The sequence below is a fragment of the Sorex araneus genome, chromosome 6, assembly GCF_027595985.1.
Source record: "Sorex araneus isolate mSorAra2 chromosome 6, mSorAra2.pri, whole genome shotgun sequence".
NCBI lineage: Eukaryota > Metazoa > Chordata > Mammalia > Eulipotyphla > Soricidae > Sorex > Sorex araneus.
In genome coordinates, this window is record NC_073307.1 from 42872564 (window position 1) to 42893624 (window position 21061).

Genomic DNA, 21061 nt, shown 5'->3' on the forward strand with positions numbered 1-21061 from the left:
GCCAGGAAATGTGGCACTTGCCACCACAATGAGCAAATTATTTTAAGGGAATGAGTGATGCACAGATGGACACTTGACCGTAGTCAAAAATGCCGAAACGTGAACTTCCAAGTGCCATCCCATGTTTCGAGAAGGTCACAGAGGCCGTCACTCATAAAACTCCTCTGCATGGGCCGGAGACTTTCATCCTAGTCGAAACAGTGTGGAGAGAAAGCCTCATTACCCGACTTTACAGAGGCGCAATCACTAGGCCAAGACCACTTGGTTTTCATGGCAGAGGCATGGGAAACCAGTGGAAGATAAGCGCTGTGAACGCTGAGCCTTCTTTTGAGGAATCCTCAGCGCCGAGGACAGGCCTGCCTGGTACACCGCAGAGATCAAAATGTATTTTCTGAAGTAACCCAGACTTCAAAGTCCAATTATAATGCGGTCGGTTCAGTTCCAGAAAAGATAAACTTTTGTAATTGCTCTTGGGATGATGACCCCTATAGGCCAGAGCGCCAACATGCAGTTGCAAGCGATCATACACCGACAGGAAAGAACAAGTATGGTAAGGCTGGAGAGTGTAGACAGAGTTAATATTGCTTAGGTTGACGATATGACCCTAAATCGTGAGTCCTCGATGTACAGAGATGTTTTCCTTGTCACTGACACGGTAGCGAAGGCATAGAGAATCTGACCCCCCCAAAAAAAATGTCTTCTGCAAATGAAGCGGTGGGATGTGGGAGTATGTGTGTGTACATATAATCACATATAATCACACACACACTTTCTGTGGGTGGTAAGGAACCTGTGAAAATAAATGGTTATGTTGAAAGTTGTCTTTAACCTCCTTTGTAGCATTTACTAGTGGAAACTCTGTAATTACTGCTGTGTTTTTGGTGGTGACTGTTCATGACTTTTTTTTTTTTTAAGGTCTGACAGCTGCCCTCTTGGTATTTACGTTTCTCTCTGCCTAGGGAGCCCAAGGCTCACAACTCTAAGCTGGTAATGAGAAAAAGAAGACAATACAAATAACATGAAAAGGAGTAGAAGCTGGCCATCGCCAGAGAGAAGAACCATCTCGTATTCTATGCTGCTTTAATTGGAAAATAGTTCTTGCACGGGGGCCACTTTCTCTTCGGCTGAGATAATTAAGCTGACACTAGTGACCAGCTGCTGCTGATATATAGTCAGTCACTAACCATGCAGCAATCAGTAATCAAAATTTATATTTCCCAGGTTACCAGGGCACTGTGGAAGAGAAAGGCCATTTTGATCAAGCCCAGAGATAGGCATCCTGAGGCCTCATTCACGCAGCCTGTGTGCCTTCACATCTGGGTTAATTGGGTCTGCTTTCCTTCAGCCCCTCCTAAAAAGAGAGCGTACCCCTATTGTCTGTGTTTACATTAGCGAGACTTTGCGGGCCCTGCCTGGCTTCTGCCTGGCTCCCTACAATTTTTAATGGATTAAATTATATTTTGTTAGTGGTTTGGCAGGAAGGTAGGTGGGCACGAAATACACTTAGATATTTTAAAAGCCACTCCATGTCGCTGGCACACGCACAAGGTTTTGAATCATGATTAATTATCCCTGGCTGTAACCGAAGGCACTGAAATAGAAGGGATTAGGGTTGTAATTTGGATACCTTTTGTGTTTTTATCAGCAGTTCCCAAACTAGTCTGTTCTCTCGAATCACCTACAATGTCCAGGACCCTGGCCACACCCTCATGCCCAGTCGGCTACCTCTGGAGGTGAGATGCAGGTAGCTTGAGCTCGTGCATCTCTGCAGGGATGTGCAGGGCGCAGGCTAGTGTGGAAGCCCTGGTTTATCCTTCTACTCTTTTCTTTTTCTTTTTCTTTTTCTTTTTTTCTTTTTTTTTTCTTTTTGGGTCACACCCGGTGATGCACAGGGGTTACTACTGGCTCAGTCACTCAGGAATCACTCCTGGCAGTGCTCGGGGGACCATATGGAATACTGGAAATCAAACCCGGGTCGGGCTGCGTGCAAGGCAAACACCCTACCCGATGTGCTATTGCTCCAGCCCCCTTTTTTTTTTTCTTTTTTGGGTCACACCAGGCAATGCACAGGGATCACTCCTGGCTCTGCACTCAGGAATTACTCCTGGTGGTGCTCAGGGGACCATATGGGATGCTGGGATTCGAACCCAGGTTGGCCGCATGCAAGGCAAATGCCCTACCCACTGTGCCACCCTGAACACACCCGATCTCATCTCCTTCCACTCTGGCAGAGGTCTGCCTTGAGCTGTGGACAGAGCAGCTTGCACTGGTGAAGCGAGGCCCAGAGAACACAGGTACCTTGCAGGGGTGGGGCTTGCCTCGGATGTTCAAACTGGAGTTGAAGCTGGAAGTGGAAACTGCCAGCACCCACCCTGTCAGAGACATTGAGAAAAGAAGCATCCTGGGACTCACCCATCTAGAAAAGTACCTTCAGGGCTAGAGAGAGAAGTGGGATTAAGGGCCAAGCTTGGTTCCATCTCTCTGCATTGGGTTCCTCCGAGCCTTGCCAGGAGTCATTCCTGACCACACGGGCTTGAGTAAGTCCTGAGCACCAAAAAGAGTGATAGAGAGGAAATGTTTGAAGGGAAACCTAGCATGGAAATGTCAAGTGTATTTGCCTGGAGTGCCTCTGAGCCTTGGAAGTGGACTCCATTGTGTCCGGTCTTTCTGAGTGGGTTACATTTTTATTTGGAGGTGAGTGCTTGGGGGGGTCAGTCATTCCAACCACCTCCAGACAGGTCTATGGCATTCTGGGTTTTTATTTATTTTTATTTTTTGGTCTTTTGGGTCACACCCAGCGATGCTCAGGGGTTACTCCTGGCTCTGCACTAAGGAATTACTCCTGGCAGTGCTTGGGGGACCATATGGGATGCTGGGAATCGAACCCGGGTCGACCGCGTGCAACGTAAACTCCCTACCCACTGTGCTATCGATCCAGCCCCTCTATGGCATTTTGGAGACCAGCACTACCTGGAGCCTCCTCTTCCTCACAGACACGCCCACGCATGTACACTTCCCCCCTCCCTGCTCCCAAGACCCAGAGTAGCTGACGGAACGTGGGTGAAGGCTGGGGGCCTGGGGAAAAGTGGGAATTGGCAGGTAACAGCAGAACAACTTCCAGAGTTGCCTCTGGAGACAACCGGTTAAAAAAAAAAAATCATGAGTTTTGTTCTGCTCTGAAAATGAAACACATGTACATACATAACTTAAAAGAAAACATAAAAAGCCATTTTCCTTCCCACAACTGATCCCAGTCTTCCTTCCTCAGAGACAACCACTGTTAGCAGCTGCTTGTATAATGGAACTGAAATATTCACTGCACTTGAAAGTGACGCTCAATCTTGGTGCATTTTTCCGTCCACAATTTTGAAGGCTCCTTTAGCAAATCTCCTTAGAACTCAGTGCACTGACATTTTACTATTTAAATTTATTGTTATTTACACTTTTGGCTGTGGGTCCACACCCTGCAATGCTTTGGGATTGCTACTGGCTCTGCACTCAGGGATTAACTTTAAAAAAAAAAATGCTCAGAGTGACATGAATCCAAGTCCATACATGTTTAGCAAAGACCTATCTTCCGCAGAACAAATGCAGCCCGAGTCAGTCATTTGTGATAAGGATTTAACACTTGGATAGTTCAGATCTTTTTCTTGGTGTTTAAGCCATGCATCTAAAGTGATAGCTTTGTTTGAAATCCTGTGTGCAGACTCAGAGGTCTTCTCTTTCCGGCACCCCCTCCCACCTCCAGCCCTCCTAGCTTCTACCAGATTCTTTAACCAGTTTTCACTAGTTTTCACTAGGTCTGTCTTAGAGCAGACTTCAGGGTGAGCGGTATGCGCAGATCACAGTACACACTCTCTCTCTCTCTCTCTCTCTCTCTCTCTCTCTCTCTCTCTCTCTCTCTCTCTCATCCCTCCTCCGAATGGATTGACTCCAGCATGTAATACTCCCCAAAGAAAGAAAACTTCCTTGGCTGGCAGGAGAAGATGCACTGTAGAGCACTCTGCTTGCAGACCCACACGACTGTGCGTTGAAAGCTGAGGGCTGGTCTACGGCACAGCCGACATCCCCACCCGTGTCTTGTGTGCAAGGGGGTAGGGAGCAGCCAGGCTGCAGCCCACGGGGGCCTTCAAGATGAGAGCCCCCAGCAGCCCCCAACCTCCCCAGCTCCAGCAACATCTGTGTGTCATCTCTCCAGCTGGCTGCCCCAGCCGTTCTGGTGTCAGGAAAAAGTTATGAGTCACTGGGAAGGGATTTGAGACCGGAGAGTGCCGTTAAATCATCTCTTGGGGTCTGGATGTCATTGGCAATTGAGCCTTAGCAACCAGCCAGTGGATGACATGGCTCCCCCCCAGGAAGGCCACACACCAGAGCTGGGGACCTTGCCTGAGCCTGGTTGAGATAAGCGAAGGAGGTGCTGTAGGAATGGCGCATGCTCCCCCCCACGGAAGGTACTGCCCAGGTCACCGTGCAGGTCTGCCCCTCTCTCTCCTTGCCCGCACGTTACAGTGGAATGAGCGCTCTGGCTGGAGATCTCCTCTCTGGCCTGCTGCTTCCCAGCACACCAGGCAGATGTGCAGCCCTTAGCCTGGGCTGGAGTCCCCACAGCAGGATCTCGCTGGACTCTCTGGTTTCTTGCTCTGAGCTGTGCTCTCTTATTATGTGGGAGGAAGGACTTGTCTGCGAGCCCAAGAACCATGGGATGCGGGGTCTTCCCTGGGACCTCAGTCAGTTTCTAGTCTAGCCCCATCCTGTGTCTGAGTCTCCAGGACATTGACCCATCCACCTGGAACCCCGTCTGGCCTCCTGTATCTGTTACTAGGGTCATGAGAAGTCTCCCCTTTATTGGGGGAAGAAATCATCTCCTAGCTTCTGCCCACTGATCTCTCTCTTCCAGCCTCCTGTATCTGTTACTAGGGTCATGAGAAGTCTCCCCTTTATTGGGGGAAGAAATCATCTCCTAGCTTCTGCCCACTGATCTCTCTCTTCCAGCTGGTGCTGGAGAGGTGGGGATTGAACCCGGGAAATGCAAGGCAAGTGACTCATAACTATCCCCGAGCCACATCTCCAGCCCACTGATCTGACCTCTTATTGCCCTCCTGCCCGCCAAGGTTTCTCTTCAGATAACTGAAAATCCCTTTTCTCTCTGTCTCTGTCTCTCTGTCTCTATATCTGTCTCTTTGTCTCTGTCTCTCTTTGTCTCTCTCTCTCTCTCTCTCTCTCTCTCTCTCTCTCTCTCTCTCTCTCTCTCACACACACACACACACACACACACACACACACACACACACACGAGAGTAAGCTTTGCTCCAGAGTATGGAGGTAAGGTAGATTACAAGCCCAATTTGGCCCTTGCCCATCCATTCTAATGGGGGAGGTCGATGGATGAGTGCTAATAAAAATCAGTGTGAAAATATCATCTGGGGACAAAGGCATCATAAAAATTGAGGAAAGAGGAATGGGGGGGGCAAGGGGAGGGTAGGAAAGGCACTGGGTCAAGTTCGGGCTGTCCATTTCAGGAGGAAGTTAACAGTTAACAGAGAAGTTCTAAATGACAAAGGGAATCAACTCTTTGAAAACTGGGGTGGAGCTGGGGGGCCTCGTCCCGTCCTAAGCAGAGGGAGGAGCGAGTCCACTGGGCTGGACGGAGAGCTGGACAGACAGACACACACGTAGAGCCGCGGGTCTGGGGAAAGTCAGGTGGAGGAGTTGGAGCTGAGCAGGAAATCTCTGCGCCCTGAGTAGGGTGTTTCCGTTTGGTTGTTAAATGCCACTTGCAAGTTCTGTGCAGGGGTGGGCATGGATCTAGCGATGTTTTTATTTTGTCTTTTAGTTTGGGGGAGGGGGGTCTCCCAAGAGGTGGTCAGGAGGCTGGGGGCTCCTCCAGCTGGTGGCCTTAGTGCCAAGGCCCGAGGGTGCAGTTCTTGGGACTAGAGTGGCACGTACCTTCACTGCTGTCCTCTCTCTCTCCAGCCCCCGAATTCAGGCTTTCCCAAGACCATCAGTTGCTGTGCGCAGAGGAGAGGGGGTAGGGGCTGTGACTGGAAGCAGAGAGCTAGATGAGCAGGCTCCCACTGGAGCTGGTGGCAGCTCGGGTGCCCAGAGGGCAGTGCGTGGGTCTGGCCTGTGCCGGCCGTAGGATCAATGTTCAGATGGTCTCTCCCCACACTGCCATTGCATGTTGTCACTGGTTGTGTTCTCCCACAGTGGCCTGGCGGCTTCCTGACCCCTTGACCTCAGTTTCCCCCTGGTGCCCTGCCACTACCTCTTAGCCGCAGTATTTTTGAGGGGTCCAATGTATAAGTGAATGAAGGCAGACCGCCACCCGAAGCAGTTTCTTGTTTTGTTGACCATGGAAGAGAATGTCTCCTCACCACGGCCGTGTACGTGTCTGGAACTTTCTCCTGTCCCCAGGTTATCCGTGAGGTACAAAACCAACATTCCTTTCCAACAGAGCTTTCCACAGAGCCAGCTGTCTGCTTCCCGCACTCTCAGACTCCCAGCCCAGCGCCCTTGCTTCCCCGTCTCGGGTGACGGTTCTGGAGGAGCCTGACTGGCCTCCTAGTGCCGCTGCGAGGGGCTGATTAGTGCAGAGCCCCGCCAAGAGCTCACGGGCCTCTGCCTGCGTCCCACTTCAGAATGACTTTTCTGTTCTTCCTCTTGGGAGAAATAAGACTGTTAAGTGAACAGGAAGAAGATTGCTCTCTGAGCAGAAAATTATTCCGCCTTAATCTTTTAGTTAGTTATTCACTGGGAACTGGGGAATCGGCCTTTCAAAGGCAGCGTGGGCCCCATGTACCCTGGCTGTTGTTTTTTCCCCCCACTGCATCTCACTGTGCAACCCTTTGAATCCTGAACAGCGACAATGGGAATGGCCCAGGTGCTTTCCAGTAAGCAGAGATGAGTGGCTTCCAGGGCCACTGCCCAGGCCCCCTTGGCCTGGCAATGGAGGGTCACTGCTGGCATCCGTGTCTCTCTCTGCCCCGGGCACGTGGGCTGAACCAGCCGGGGGCACCCTGCTCTCTCTCTCTCTCCCCACTCAGTGCTCAGCTTCGGCCTCTGCCTCTCCACACTCAACATTTATTGGATAATTTCCACTTTTCCTCTTGATTGTGGTCGCTGTCTCTGGCGATTTTAATCACAGGGCTGGTCTGCTTAGCGTTTCATTAGGGGAACTATGGGTGAGTCATTTATTTATTTATTTTCAGAGGCAGGGGCAAATCGGTGAGATTCCGTGCATTGTTTTTCCTCCCTCCAGATAATTCAGGCTGCTGCGTGCGATTAGCCGCGGGTTCAGGGTATCAGCTAGTAACCGTTTGCTTCCATTTTCCATCGCAGAATTAGAATCGATGACCATTAGGTCCAACATCCGTGGTCCATTTTGTGGAAAGGAAGGTTAAGGGAGACCGTTTGCAGAGGGACCCATCTCTTCCTGCTGTTGTCCCCCCTCTATTGCCCAGGACAACTCTAGCTTCCTCCTCCCTCCCCGCCCCCCCCCCACATCCACACTATCCTTGAAGTCCATTCTCTTCCTACAAGTAAGCCTTCAGCTTCCGGGCACGACCCAGAGAGACAGTTAGAGATGCCTGGATGTCAGCAGGAGTTACAGAATGCTAAGCAGAGGCGGGGCAGGTATGCCCGCCAGTCATTCCTTCTGATGACAGGGAGTGGAGAAAGCCATCTTCTAGGTCTGTCCGTGTGGGAGAGAAAGATTCCAGGCTGCAGACAGGATGGAACTGCCTTTGGAAAAATCATCACCAGCCACATGCAAAAAAGCCTGTGAGGTCTGTCAGCAGCGATGGAAGGAGGAAAGGGAGCAGGCGCCAGGGCTGATTGTTCGATCCAGATAGGAGGGAGATTGAAGCTCACCCAGGCTGGGGTGTGTCTGTGTGTTCATTGTAAGGGTCGAGGTGCAATAGAGAGCTTGGCCCTTTCTACTGGGGGTGGGGGTGTGGAAGGGTGGGGCAGAGAGAGAGAGAGAGAGAGAGAGAGAGAGAGAGAGAGATCCCTGTGCTCTGAGGTGAGCACACTTTGTGGAGTCTGTCCTTTTCAATTCCTTCTATGGATGGGTGGCAGGTTTCAGACCCAAAACAGGACGGGAGGGCTGCTGATTAGCTGACCCCCCAAGCAAGCCCTAATCTCTGAATTACTACTGCAAGACAAGGATAAGACAGCACACGTTTCAAAAAGTAAACGAAATCAGATCACTTTTTTTTTCTTTAACGCTAGAAGGATTTCAAAATACACTGAGGGATGGATGATGGGAGCCGCAAAGGTTTACCTAAACTGCCACTAGAAGCTTTCTCTAAATAAGTTCTTTTCAGGAGGCTGGAGCAATAGCACAGAGGGTAGGGCATTTGCCTTGCACGCGGCCGACCCGGGTTCGATTCCCAGCATCCCATATGGTCCCCTAAGCACCGCCAGGGGTAATTCCTGAGTGCAGAGCCAGGAGTAACCCCTGTGCATTGTCGGATGTGACCCAAAAAGAAAAAAAATAAAGGAAGTTTTTTCCCCCTCTTTTTCTTAAATGTGCTTTAGAATTTTAAAATTTTCATATTCTTGAAAATATAGGAGACAGAGTTGATGAGGGGTAACCAATACTCGGTAATCAAAATCCATTCATATTTTTGCAGAAGCTAGGTAACTAGCTATTCATCCTCAAAGGGATAAAAAAAGAGTGAGCTTGGGTTACTGCCAGATCAGGTTGAGTTTTGTCATCCAATGAGTAGGAGAAAACTGTGCTTTTCATTGTGGTTTTGTTTCTGGTTTTTGTTTATTTGTTTGTTTGTTTGTGTTTTTTTGTGATAGTAAGGAGTGTGTACCGGTATTTCCAAAGCCAGCTTGGCTCAAATCCAGAACAGGGAAAAACAAAACAACAACCAAATGCAATCCTTGGTTTTCTTTAAACTTAAAGATCGACAAGGTGGTTTTTAAAATAGCTATTACCCAAATGAATACATACTGATGCAAGCCCACCTTTATCTCTCAGGAAGCTACATATGAGTTCTGAGCCGGGGTTAACCTTTGAGTCACCTGTTTTGAGGATTTGAGTCATTAAGTGGTATAGATATTTAAACAACCCCACAACTTCCTGGAACTTATTCGCCTGAAGGAAGCAGATTTTCTGGATGTTTAGAAATACTAATTTTGAGGGTAGGATTTCACATTGAAGGATAATAATCAAAGAGTATTTTATCGGGAGGGTGATGGCTGCATTTCACTGATTTTTGAAAGAAGCACTTAATCCGTGAGGCACGCTCCACCTCACTTCAAATGGAAGCTCCCCACATAATTCAAGCCAGTCCGAGAAGTCCCTTTTTGTGTAGAGAGAACACGAGCAAGGGCATGGACACCGCATGCAGGAGGCCCAGGTTCAGTCTCAGCACCAACGGTCCCGGAGCTTAATAACCAGACATGGACCCTGAGCATACAGGGTGTGACATCAAAACACACAGAAAAGAACATGAGCAAAACCACTTAAAGTGTCCCTTATTTTGGTTTTTGGGGTTTTTTTTGGCTTTTTGGGTCACACCCCGTGATGCTCAGGGCTGACTCCTGGCTCTGCACTCAGGAGTCACTCCTGGCGGTGCTCAGGGGACTATATGGGATGCTGGGAATCGAACCCAGGTCGGCCGCATGCAAGGCAAACACCCTACCCGCTGTGCTATTGCTCCAGCCAAAGTGTCCCTCATTTTGCTAAAAAGCTTAGCGCTAGCTACCAAATGCAATAATAAATGTAAACCGGTTGAAATAGATTGGGACCTAAAGCAGGCTTCCCTCCTCCTCCACTCCCACACCTCCCACTGACGGTTTCAGAAATGAAATGAATTGCCCTGAATAATAAAAGTTGTAGACATTCAAGAGATAACACCCCCTCCCCAAGCCCATTTCAGCTCTGTGCTAGATATATCCAGACGTCAGCTAATCTACTGTGTAGACAGAGATTTCACCAACGATATGCACCCGTCAGCAATCTCAGACTATCTTGGAGCAGCTCCTGAAACGCTATCATGTGTCTCTCTACAATTAGAAGCTTCTGGTCAAAGAGCAACCTGATTTTTTTTTTTCTGGCTTCTGGGGTGCTGGAAGACCCTCTGTGCATGGACAAAGGTAGGAGCAGAGTGAAGGAGAGCAGCTAGGGGACACCAAGAACCTCATGAAAGATGCTGAGTTCTCTCTTCCTGAAACCCCCAAAAGTAAGACAGCAGGAAGAGCCGGTAGGTCTGGGTCACAGCCCCAACCACCTGCAGTGGGGGATGCTGTCAGCTGGAATTGTTCCCTGGAGCCAGGGAGCTTTGCAGAGAGAGCCTGGCAGGTTGCTGGTGTCTCTGCAGCCGTGTCTGAAGTTGGCTTCTGCGCCAGAGCATACGCCTACAGCTGTCTCAGCCTGAGCGATCCCAGGCCCGGGGAGGAGCAGGAGGTGACATGGAGGCTTTCTCCTAACCACGCTGAGAGCAAATGGAGAAGAAATGATCAGGGGCACTTGGCCCGCCAAAGGGCAGCTCCCTTTAACTCACATGTGCTAAGCGGTCTGGAAAACTCGAGTCCCTGTACCTAGAGTTTCCTCCTTTTAAGTGCAGTCAGCCAAAATACCTTCCTAAGGGCTGGAGAGGGAAGCACCTTCCATGGAGGCATGTTATTCTTGCCTTTGTGTTTCGTTCCCAATCAACTCACAAGTGCCCAGGAAAAAAGCAGATGAGTAATGTGAAAATAACTCACATCATCAGCCTGGCATGAATAAATAACCAATATTCCGAGCTATTCCCCTAGCGTCCCAGCTCTCCACTCCACCATCCTCATCCCTTTATTCTTCTGTCAGATCCTTAGAGGGGGGAAAAAGATGTTTCGGACAGGTATCCGAAACGTCTGAAGCCAAGAGTGTAGTGTTGCACTTCAAATGACGAAAGAACGCCCCAGTGCTGTCGAGAGGCCTTCTGGCACCCCCTGTGTGGCCCCAGTCCTTCCACCCCTGGTATTTTGCTGTCCCCTTACTCGGAGCAGCAGGGTGCGCCCGCCCTGCTTTCTCCAACCTGAGGCCCAATGCCTCCCTCTGCAACGGCTTCCCGTCCAGGTGGCATCCTTCAGAGAAAACGGCGACTTCTTTTTTAAAAGCCACTGCTGATATTGAGACAGTGAGGCCCTAGGGTTGGGGGCCTGTTTGTTTGGGTTTTGGTTTTTGATCCCAGTTCCTATCAGCTGCAAGGCCCCGAGTCGGACTCCCAGCCCAGCACAGGCAATCTGTAAGATGGAAGTAACGCGTATTAGGCAGCGAGCCAGAGCGGGGAGTGAATGCCTCCTGGCTGCCTTTCTAGAAGCTGCAGCGTGTAGGGAAAGCGCTGGGTGCCCGACAGCTTGGTCTGAGTTTTTGCCGCCTCTGGCAAGTGACTTCCTTTTGCAGGACCCTAGTCTTCCGACTAGGACGATAAGAGGGGGCAGTTGTTTCTGCCCCAAAGCAGTTGTGAGAGTTGATGAATGCTCTGAAGGTCGAAAGGCGTCGGGATGGTGCAAAGTTGGAGCATAACCTGGAGTCAACCCAGTTGGGACAGCGGCAGCTTTTTAAAACTGAGAATTTTCACCACATTTTTAGGTCCTGTTAAGACTAAGAGCCTCCTTGCAAACTGAGTAAATCATGTGGGGGCATCTGATTCTGGGCCCTGGACATGCTGGGTAGGGGGTATCTATTCGGGGTGCGGGGGGGGGGGAGGTGGTGCCCTGCTTGGGGCGGGGAGAAAAACGAGTTCATCATTGCCCGAGAGACACCACATCCCTTCCCTCCTCCCACAATGGATTTGCCACCAACCTTCATTTTTCAAAAAAGCTTTTCTCCTTTTTTTTTTTCTCCCACCCTTAAAAGAAGTTCTGGATTCATGGCTATTTCTCTGCTCCTTTGTGATGGCTCCAGTGCTAAAAGGGAACATCCATTATACACAGTTGGTACTTATTATCGTACTCTGTGGCATGCCATCATCATTCTCCAGAATGTGTTGAAGTCAGGTCCGAGATGTTTCCTTTCCCTCTGGAATGGGCGCTTTTATATCTCCATTCATGGTTGAGAGGAGGAAGGGGTAGATACTGCAGGAAGACGTAGAGCTCTGCTTCCGCCTTGGCAGGAACCTTCATGAATTTGTGGTATTAACACAAGTATCACCTAACCGGGGCAGCCGTGGTCTCTCCAGACTAGGTATGGTACAGGCTTCACCCAGACCCGAGGGTCCCTGATGCATCTGATCCCACGTGGAAAGTGCCCTGTGGAAAGCTGCATCCTCTTTGTACTCTGCCCACCGGGCCGGGCGCTTGTGTTTCCATGCTTCGCTCCCTGACATGTCTCATTGGTTGCGGGAACGTGCCATTGGCGGGTCAGCTCTCAGGGAGCGCGTCCAGCTGCCGGCAGCTGCGTTTTCTGCACCAGCACCTGCTCTCTGCACCTCGATTGGGGCAGAAGCTCCTCCCGCTGAGGCGAGGGGTGTCCAGACCTGTGTGTGGTGTTGGCCGCCCTGGCAGGCAGCCTTGGTCTCACTTATAGTGGCGCTTGTACTCCGTCATTCTTCGACTCTCCGCCGCATCACGGCTCATGCTACAGGCAGCCAACGGCTCCACTTTACACGACCCCACGTCACACGGCGCTTCCTGAGGCCTCACTCCCTCTCGAACTCTGGTGGAGAAGCATTGGTCTTTTCCTTTTGAAAGTCTGCAGTGTGCAGTCACAGGGTCCGAGTCGGGGGAGCCTTTGCTCCCCTGCCAGTGTGGAGGTGGCTGAGTTCCTCTGAGGTGGCTTGGAGGTGACTGTCATCACCGATACAGTGGTGATTATTACTGAAGTCCTTGGGGCCTACGACCATCCTGGCCACATAAGCACAGATTTATCAACCTATACTCAGCTGCTCTCTTAAGTGCAATTTCCATTTAGACCAGCTTCTCGTCCTTTCCACTCCTCCCATTCTTTCCTTTGCTTTTCTGTGATTCCCAGGGAGGAACATACACTTGGGAGCTTGCAGCCTGGTGCTCCCTTTATGCCCACGTGCTGTAGGTACTAAGCACAGGTTTCCTGGACACGCTTAACTCCCTGAGCCTTGTTTTCCTTGTGTGCACGGTGGGGGTCAGAGGGCCAGGATGTTCACGTTAAAGAATGAGTATATGGGGGCAGGAGAGATAGTATAGCAGCTCTGGGACTGGCCTTACATGCGGGTGACCCAGGTTTTATCCCCGGTACCACATACGGTCCCCACAGCCCTGCCAAGATTAGTCCTTGAGCACTGAGTGAGGAGTAAGCCCTGTGCACAGCCAGGTGTGGCACCATCACAACCCGCCATCCCCTGCCACACACAAAGAAGGAGCGCATGTACTTTGTGCACAGAAGGAGCACAACAAACTCTTACATCCACCCCACCCTTCCTCCATCTCCCATGCCCTTATTTTCACTCACACACAGCGGCTCTTACGCCGGTTATGCCATCCTGAGAGCCACCCCTCACCTCTCGCAGACACCCACCTTCAGCCATAGGAGGCCTAGAGCCTGAGTGCCCGGGAAGGAGGGGGAGAGACACCCGGCACCATTTTTGCCAGTGACGATGGGACACCGGCTGCTCAGATGGTGCCTGGGAATTTCTTGAGCACTCTCAAAAGGCCATTTTCAGTTCCCCAGCTGAAGAACCAACATGCATTTATTCAGGACAGTGTTTGGATGTCTTACAACCCATCCTAAGACAGCATGTCATCCGCGTCAGCCCACTCTGGGGTGACACTGGTTTACAGAGACCCTCAACATTTTACCAAAGCACACAGAGCAGAGAGCTTCAAACTCCATGTGTTCTGCTTCCCTTTAGAGCCAATTTCTACTCAAATATTTATTAATTTATTCCTTCGGGGCTTAGGGGGGCCACACCTGGATGTGTACAAGGGGACCCAGCAGTGCTGAGCTCAGAGCAGAGGCTCCTGCATGCAAAGCATGTATTATAGCAATTTGACATTATGGGCCACTGGTTTTTTTGTTTTGTTTTGTTGTTGTTTTGTTTTATTTTTTAAAAAAGGGGAAAAAATTGAATTGAGGATCTGGGAAAAGTTTTAAAGAGGGCAAGGCCAGAAAGCTGGAGTTAAATATTAGTGTGAAGATGTTCCACTCTCTATTACACCCAGTCATGCTACTCCACAAAGGATCATGGGAGAGTAACAGTCTTGTCGGGGCCAGGCTAGAACCTTGTCCCAGGGAGTACTGCAGGGTCGGGGGGGGGGGGGGCGGGGGAAGAGGAAGAGAAAGAGCTTTATCAGACTTCGTGCCGGGCGAGGCCTCTTGCAGCCCACAGAGAGCACTGAGTGAGCCATGGCATTGCCTGGCTTTGGAATAAATGCCCTGAGCTTCTGCAGCAGGTGCAGGGGTGACTGAAGGACGAGGAGCCGGCAGCTCTGGGCTCCTGGGAAAGATACCCCATATCCCTGCATGTTCCTAGGGCTTGTCCAGTCCTGATCCTCCTCCTCCCCCTCCCCCCCAGCAGCCCCCCACTGCCTAGCCACATTTTCTGACTGTGTTCCCCGGTCTTCGCATCTGAAGGAAATATTTGGGTGTCCTGGGGGACCCCATGCGCATTCCTCTCTCCCCGAGCTCACACCTCCAGGAGGAGGGCCTGGGAATGGGTTGGGGGGGCAGCCAGCTCCAGGCCTCCACTGACTGCCACAACCCCACTTCTCCCCTGCATGGGGGCACCTAGGCCTGCGCCCTCAGAGCCCTAGTCAATGTGGCCATTGGCCCATTTCATAGCCTTCCATTTAATGGGTGACAAGGGACTGTCCTTGTCATGCCCAGAGCAACACCTGGTCTCTCCTCTTAAGCCCCTGTGAGTCAAGATCACCTTTCAGACACCTTGGAATGCCCATGCAAGATGCGCTTCTTATCACAGTTCCTGGAACGAGGTAGTGAATGGTTTTCCACATGGGGGTGAGAAATATGAGGCACTGACCTTCCATGCCTCTTATTCCATGGCCACCCATGGAGTTTAGTTCAGTGTATACCACTTTCCGGATCAGCTTTTTGACAGGAAGCCACCGCTCAACCATGGCTTTTTCCCAGGCCACCAGGGCAGCTGATGCTAAGCCAGGGGATGTCTCAGGCAAATCATGTGCTTCAGCCCTTGGAACCATCTTCCCGGCCCCAGTGTGGGACGCATCCTTTACATTTTGAAAATTACTTAAGTTCAGTGACTCTGCCAGATTTTGATGCTCCGTGAACAGTTGTTATTCATTTCTTCTTGTCCTCCTAAGCTGGCGGCAGGAAGCCCCGGCCCAGGTTTTGCAGGACAGGGAATGACTGTGAAGACACTGGAATCTCTCCATCAAGGCAGCTGCTTAGCGAGAAAATGGATTGTCTACAGCTTTACCAGGGTTAGAGCCCAGAGTTGAGTAGGAAGGGAGTAATTCATCAGGAACTTAGCGGAAGAATAAAGTGCTCATGCGGACTGGCCAAGATGAACTAGTAGTGCCAGAATATTTTCCCCCTCGTGACGTCCACATTTACAACCTGATGATACAATGATAGAAAGACACATAAAACAGCTATTTTTCCTGGCATAGAGCCCTACTGTAAACCTGGATATCTTTAAATAACCCACTTGCAGCCATGCTCTTGGCTTTGCCTAAGAATTAATGTAAGTCACCAAATTGCGGCATAGATTTCTGCTCAGTGTATTCCTGCCGGTTCCAGGGGTCGAGAATGTTGTCTCTCGCCCAGGCAACCTTAAGATAGAAAACCATAAAACTGGGAGCTAGGAGAAAATGGCCAGATTTGTTTGTGTGAGCTTATAGGGTATTTAGACAAAGAGCAATGAAGTGGTGGAAAGATAAAACCTTACTTGTCACATCAAGAAAAGTGCGTCTGTAAAAAGCATGCAGTTCTCGAAGACTCCTGCAGGACTAGGAATCAGCCTTCATTCGTTTCCCATTAACACACAGCTCAGAGCTCTGCAGCTGGACAATGTGTGGACACACCAGTCATGCCCAGGGGGTGCTCTGGACCGCTGCCATGCCCCATTTCCCCATAGAACCCGCCTCCAGCTTGTTTGCCTTATGCTTCATTCTCTTCCTGTTATTGATTTCTCCCTTCACTAGTTCTTCTCTTCACAGAGACCTCCCAGCGCTACTTCCCTTATGAGTTTGGGCTGCCCAGAATGGGAAGAACTGCCAGGGAGTTAGCCTGGGGGTGGGGCAGGGGGCAGGGGGCTTGTATCTGGTACACAAGGGCCCCTGTGGATCATGGTGACGGGCACTGGAGCAGATAAGACGCAAATTGCAAAGCGGCCCAGAAGCGAAGCCTTGCAAGAGGGAGTATCGGGGCAAAGTTGGCAAGAACAGGGTGCCAGCCAGCACCGGGTGTTCGGCCTTGAGCCTCACTCAACCCTCTAGTCACAGGCGCCAAAGACACAGAAGCTGTCACATACGCTTAGCAGGTCTTCATAACCTCAGCAACTAGCCTTGATTGGGATTGGGCCGGGGCAAAGCAGAGTAGGAGAGCTGATAGGCCAATGATGCTGAGCTGCATGTGATTGGAACTTCTTGTAAGCCGAGACTCTCTATAAAATGTGTGTGTATTTGGCCGTAAAGTGAACAGCCCTCAGCTGCTTCCAGAGGGTGTTTCTCCACGCGCCCGTCATCCTTTGCCCCACGTCTGCCTGGACCTGGTGCCCAACATGTCTGGGCACGTTGGGAAAAACTATTCCCCAACAGGCCCCTATTTGACCTTCAGCACCACATGTCTGCTCCTCCCTCCCCCTCCGCAAGCATCACCAGGTATAATAACCCTATTATTATTGGGTGGCAGTTGTAGACTCTGAGCATCAACAAGGTAACCCTGGTGGCCCCCAGCACTGCCAGACCACAGTCTTATCACATCACCAGGCCCCAGTACTGAACATCCGGCCTTGTCCTTATTAGCTAAGTTACCAGTATCCCGACTGGGAGATTCTGGGGCTCTCCTATGTCCCTTACACTACTTTGGAGCAACCACTTCCCTCAAAGATGAAAATCAGAAGAAAGAGAATTTGCAAAACTGAATGAAAAGACTGTGGCCTTTATCTGTCTATATACACGCTGCCTGTAAACACCTTGTCTACATCTTGCAGTAATGAATCGCCCTTGTGAATGGGCAAGTCATTGAAAGTCTCATTTTAATCTACACATCGGAGATGGATATAGGAATTGCTTAGACTTTCCTCAAGCTCCCTCTTTGATTTTTAAGATAAAGTAAATTAATAATGTGCATTTTTTCAATTGAAGAAATGATTAAGACCCAGCTGTGTCTGCAAAATTCTAAGTTTTGATGCGACACTGGGGACTTGTTAAGGCTTTTTTTTTTTTTCTGGCATGAAGAAGAGAAACTTAGGTATCTAATATTAAGTGGCATTCAGAAAAGCACAAGTTAGCAGTTTGCTTGCCAAATTAACTTTAAAAGACATTTAAGTTACTAAGTTTGACTTTTCTACGCAGAAATCTCAAATGATTGATGGACTACTGTAAAATCACTTTGTTAAAAAAAAAAAGATACTCTTTGGCAGGCTACTTCAAAGGTCTTACTAGTCTGGAAAGATGAAAAGATATCCTATTTCACATTAATTTCCCTGAAAGATCAACACGTTTGAAATATGCCTGAGAATTACATGGTATTTACTGTACTGATTCCTTTTCACCATATCCAGTAGCCACTCACATGGGGTTGCTTCTACTTAGAAGATTTGGGAGAATTTTTTGAGACACAAACAGCATCTTAAAAGTATGTAAGGATGGGCAGAAGCGTCTATCTGGCATTACTCGTTCATTCTGATTTCACTACCAGGTATTTTCTGAGACAGAAACAGATGCAGTTCCATGTAAATCAACAATCCCATCTCAGAGTGTGGCTTTAGCCCTCACCCCCACCCCCCCAAACCACCAGTCTCCTTATAGTCACAAAGGGTCCAATTCTTTTACTTCTAGCATGAAGTGTGCGGTTTTGTTTCTGTCTCAGGTCACCGCTGAGCTGCATAACCCAAGGGGTGGGCGGGGGGGGGGGGGGAATCTCAACCAAGATCAAACAGATAATGGAATTAGTGAACTCAATGGGGCCATTGATAGGGGGTGGGTCTCTGTATATGAATGTGGTATATGAGTCTATATGCCTGCCCTCTGTGTGTTGTGTATATAAATGGGGTGTGTATGTCTGTGTCTGTGTGCTGAAGGTGAAAGACACTGTAGATTGTAGGTGTGTGATGCGCGCATTCACACACGAATGTTTTGGAGATTGGAAAAAAATGGTGCAAGAGGGAAACTTAGATCAGTACAAGACTGATACTCTGATTTTTTTTGTTTTTTCGCTTTTTCAGTAAAAAGAAAGGTTCCAATCTCCTTAATTTTCAGTGTTGGTAACCACTTGGTACTTGAAAAGATGCTGGGTTTGCTAAATAGGGCATACTTTGGAATGCAAATACATTATGGCTGGCCAAACAGGCACGCAGGATGGTCTCTATTGGTGTTTCTGCAAGTGGACAATCCCCCCCACCCCCACCCCCAACCCTGGGATGCTAGAACAATGGGCGGAAGGCGTAGTAGCCTCCCATGTAATTGGGGGACAGAAGCTTTCTGTTTGTTTCTTTGTTTAAGGAAGGTAGATTTCCAAGGGAGCAGCTGAGTGATTTTTTTATTTTTTTCTGGAAAGGGGAGGTAGGCCAAATAAATTTGGGAACCTCTGCTCTAGAGGCTGTGTATCTGCTTAGAAGGAAAGTATTGCTCTTAAAGAGGAACAAACAAAAAGCGCTTTCTCAGCTGTCCACTTGCTTTGGAATGAACTCCCGTTTCTTAATTGCAAAGTGCCCACCATAAAGGATCTGCAGAGATCTCTGGACAGTGAAGCTGAGGGTGCATGTTTGTATTTGAGAGCAGCCTGGCAAGGGGGCTCAGGTATGCCATGAGGGAATATGCACAGAGAGAATCAGAGAGAGGTTCCTTAAGTAAAAGACAGCAATGAGATGGCCACAGTGGGGAAGATTGGAAACAGAGCCCCTCATTCTCTTACAGTTATCTTCAAGGCCATTTGATAGCAGTGACTAAAATTGGCTTGCAAAAGAAAAAATAAGGTAATAGTAATCGTAGTGGTAATGATAATAGTAATAAACATTCTTTGCACTTTGCAGGGTGAAGTAGAGGAATAAAGTCTCCCCGCTGAACTACTATGAGGTCAGAAGCCTTGCTGCTCTATTTCACACTGCTACACTGTGCTGGGGCTGGCTTCCCAGAAGATTCTGAGCCAATCAGTATTTCGCATGGCAACTGTGAGTACATGAACACTCCCTCCCGCCCTCCCTCTGCGGCCCTTTGGCCTGCCTCCACCAGCAGCTCCGAAACATTACACTGTTAATGCAATGGGAACTTAAGTTCGTTTAGCGTGTGCAGATGGCAGGGGTGGGTGGCATAAAAAGGGTCATGTGGATACCCACGGGTATGAGCAGTGCAAACAGTCCGTTCCTCCATTCCTCCATTGCTCCTTTTCTACTGGTGGTTTCATGTTGTTTGATTCAACTCTGAGATGATCATATCTGAATCCAGCTTGGAGACGATACTAACCTTACTTTGGTAGGGCCTCTATTTCCCACTTTCTTAGGCAATTACTGTTCAAACAGTGGTCCAAGATAGGAAGGGGAAGTAGGAAGTCTGTTCTGGAGTACTTCAGAGACAAGCATTTAGATGTACAAGTTCTATTACCATAACACTGGTGGAAGGCTTCTGAGTTCACAGGGCTCCTTCCTATCTTAACTAACTGTGCTAATTCTCTTTGGGGTTCCATTTCACTGCAAGGTGGTTAAGAAACCCATTAACTCCTCAAAAGAGGAAAGTCCTGCCTGAGCGTTGACTGGAACTGCCAAAGTATTACTTCCTCACCGTGTTCTCTTCAAAAGTCAAAACATTTCGTCACAGTAAAGATGAAAGAGATCATTTCCCCACACCTACCCCTCCCATATTTGTTTTCCTCAGTAACTAACAAGTGAGCAGCGTCTGAACCATACCAAAGGTGTTTACCTGCTGAGATTCTCATGAGCTCCATCAGTGTCCAGCAGAGAGCTGATAGATGTTCTGGGATGGGAAGGAGCTAACTTCTTCCCGAGAGTAAGGAGGCATGCAAGAGTGAAAGTCATGGCCAGAGGAAACCCTAACTTCGGAGTTTAAGACCATCACTCTTGAGATCAGAGAGGCTTGGGAGCTCCAGGGACGGGACCTTCGGAAGCATTACTGCTCTCTGCTGGAGATGGGCGCCTGCCCTGTGTGTAACAACCTATAGCCCAAATGTGCTGCTCAAAACCATACTTGAGTAGGCACTCAAGCTCTTGCTAGCAGGGAGATGTGACTTCTTTAAGCAAGCTCCTGGATGAGCAGGTAACGGAAATGTCAAAACGAAGGAGCAAAGAGCACAGAGATAGGCCATACCAAGGATGACTATGAGACACTGGGATTCTCCCGTGGGGTCCCCACAGTGAAGGATCTCGGAGACCACAGGGCTGCCCAGTGTCAAGGTCTGAGCCTAAATATGTGAATGATTTTTCAAGTCCTTATTCACCCACCCTGGAAAATAACTGCCTTTTAAAAGGGATTCATCTTCCTTCCTTGGCTTCTTTGGAAGATTGCCAGACCTCTAAAGCCGAGAGGTTGAAAGACAGAGAGATTTTTTTTTTTTTTTGAGCCATAGGTATTTCCAAAGGTCAGATAGTCAGATATTATTACAAATTGCTCCATCTCAGCCTAACAGAACTGTGGGAAAGAAGAGATATTGCTCATCAACTGCTCAGGTCGGGGAAAATTCCAGATTGACTGACTGGCTACACTCCATTTGACCCTGTCCTGTCCCAGCCCCCACTTCGGGAAGATTAGCCAATGGTTCAACTCAAGAGTGAACTTCCCACAGTTCCTAGAATGCCAACCACCCTCGCGGGGCTGCCTTCAATAGTGGATTATTCTAACTGGACGCCTGTGGAGACGGTATTTTTCTTCTGGCTCCAGGATGAGGGCCTTCGCCTGCAAACCACATTGCCTTTGTGGAGATTGATGGAAAGGC

The 21061-nt window shown here is 49.3% G+C and overlaps 1 protein-coding gene across 3 annotated transcripts in view; it reads left to right on the forward strand.

Moving 5' to 3' along the window:
• Positions 1-21061, forward strand: part of SEMA6A (semaphorin 6A) — a 131395-nt gene that overhangs the window by 48279 nt on the left and 62055 nt on the right. For all 3 annotated transcript variants that reach the window (XM_004618175.3, XM_004618176.3, XM_055141991.1), the window contains exon 2: positions 19149-19286. In XM_004618175.3, coding sequence (XP_004618232.1) covers positions 19187-19286 — 100 coding nt within the window. In that variant the 5' untranslated portion in view covers positions 19149-19186. The remainder of the gene's footprint in view (positions 1-19148; positions 19287-21061) is intronic.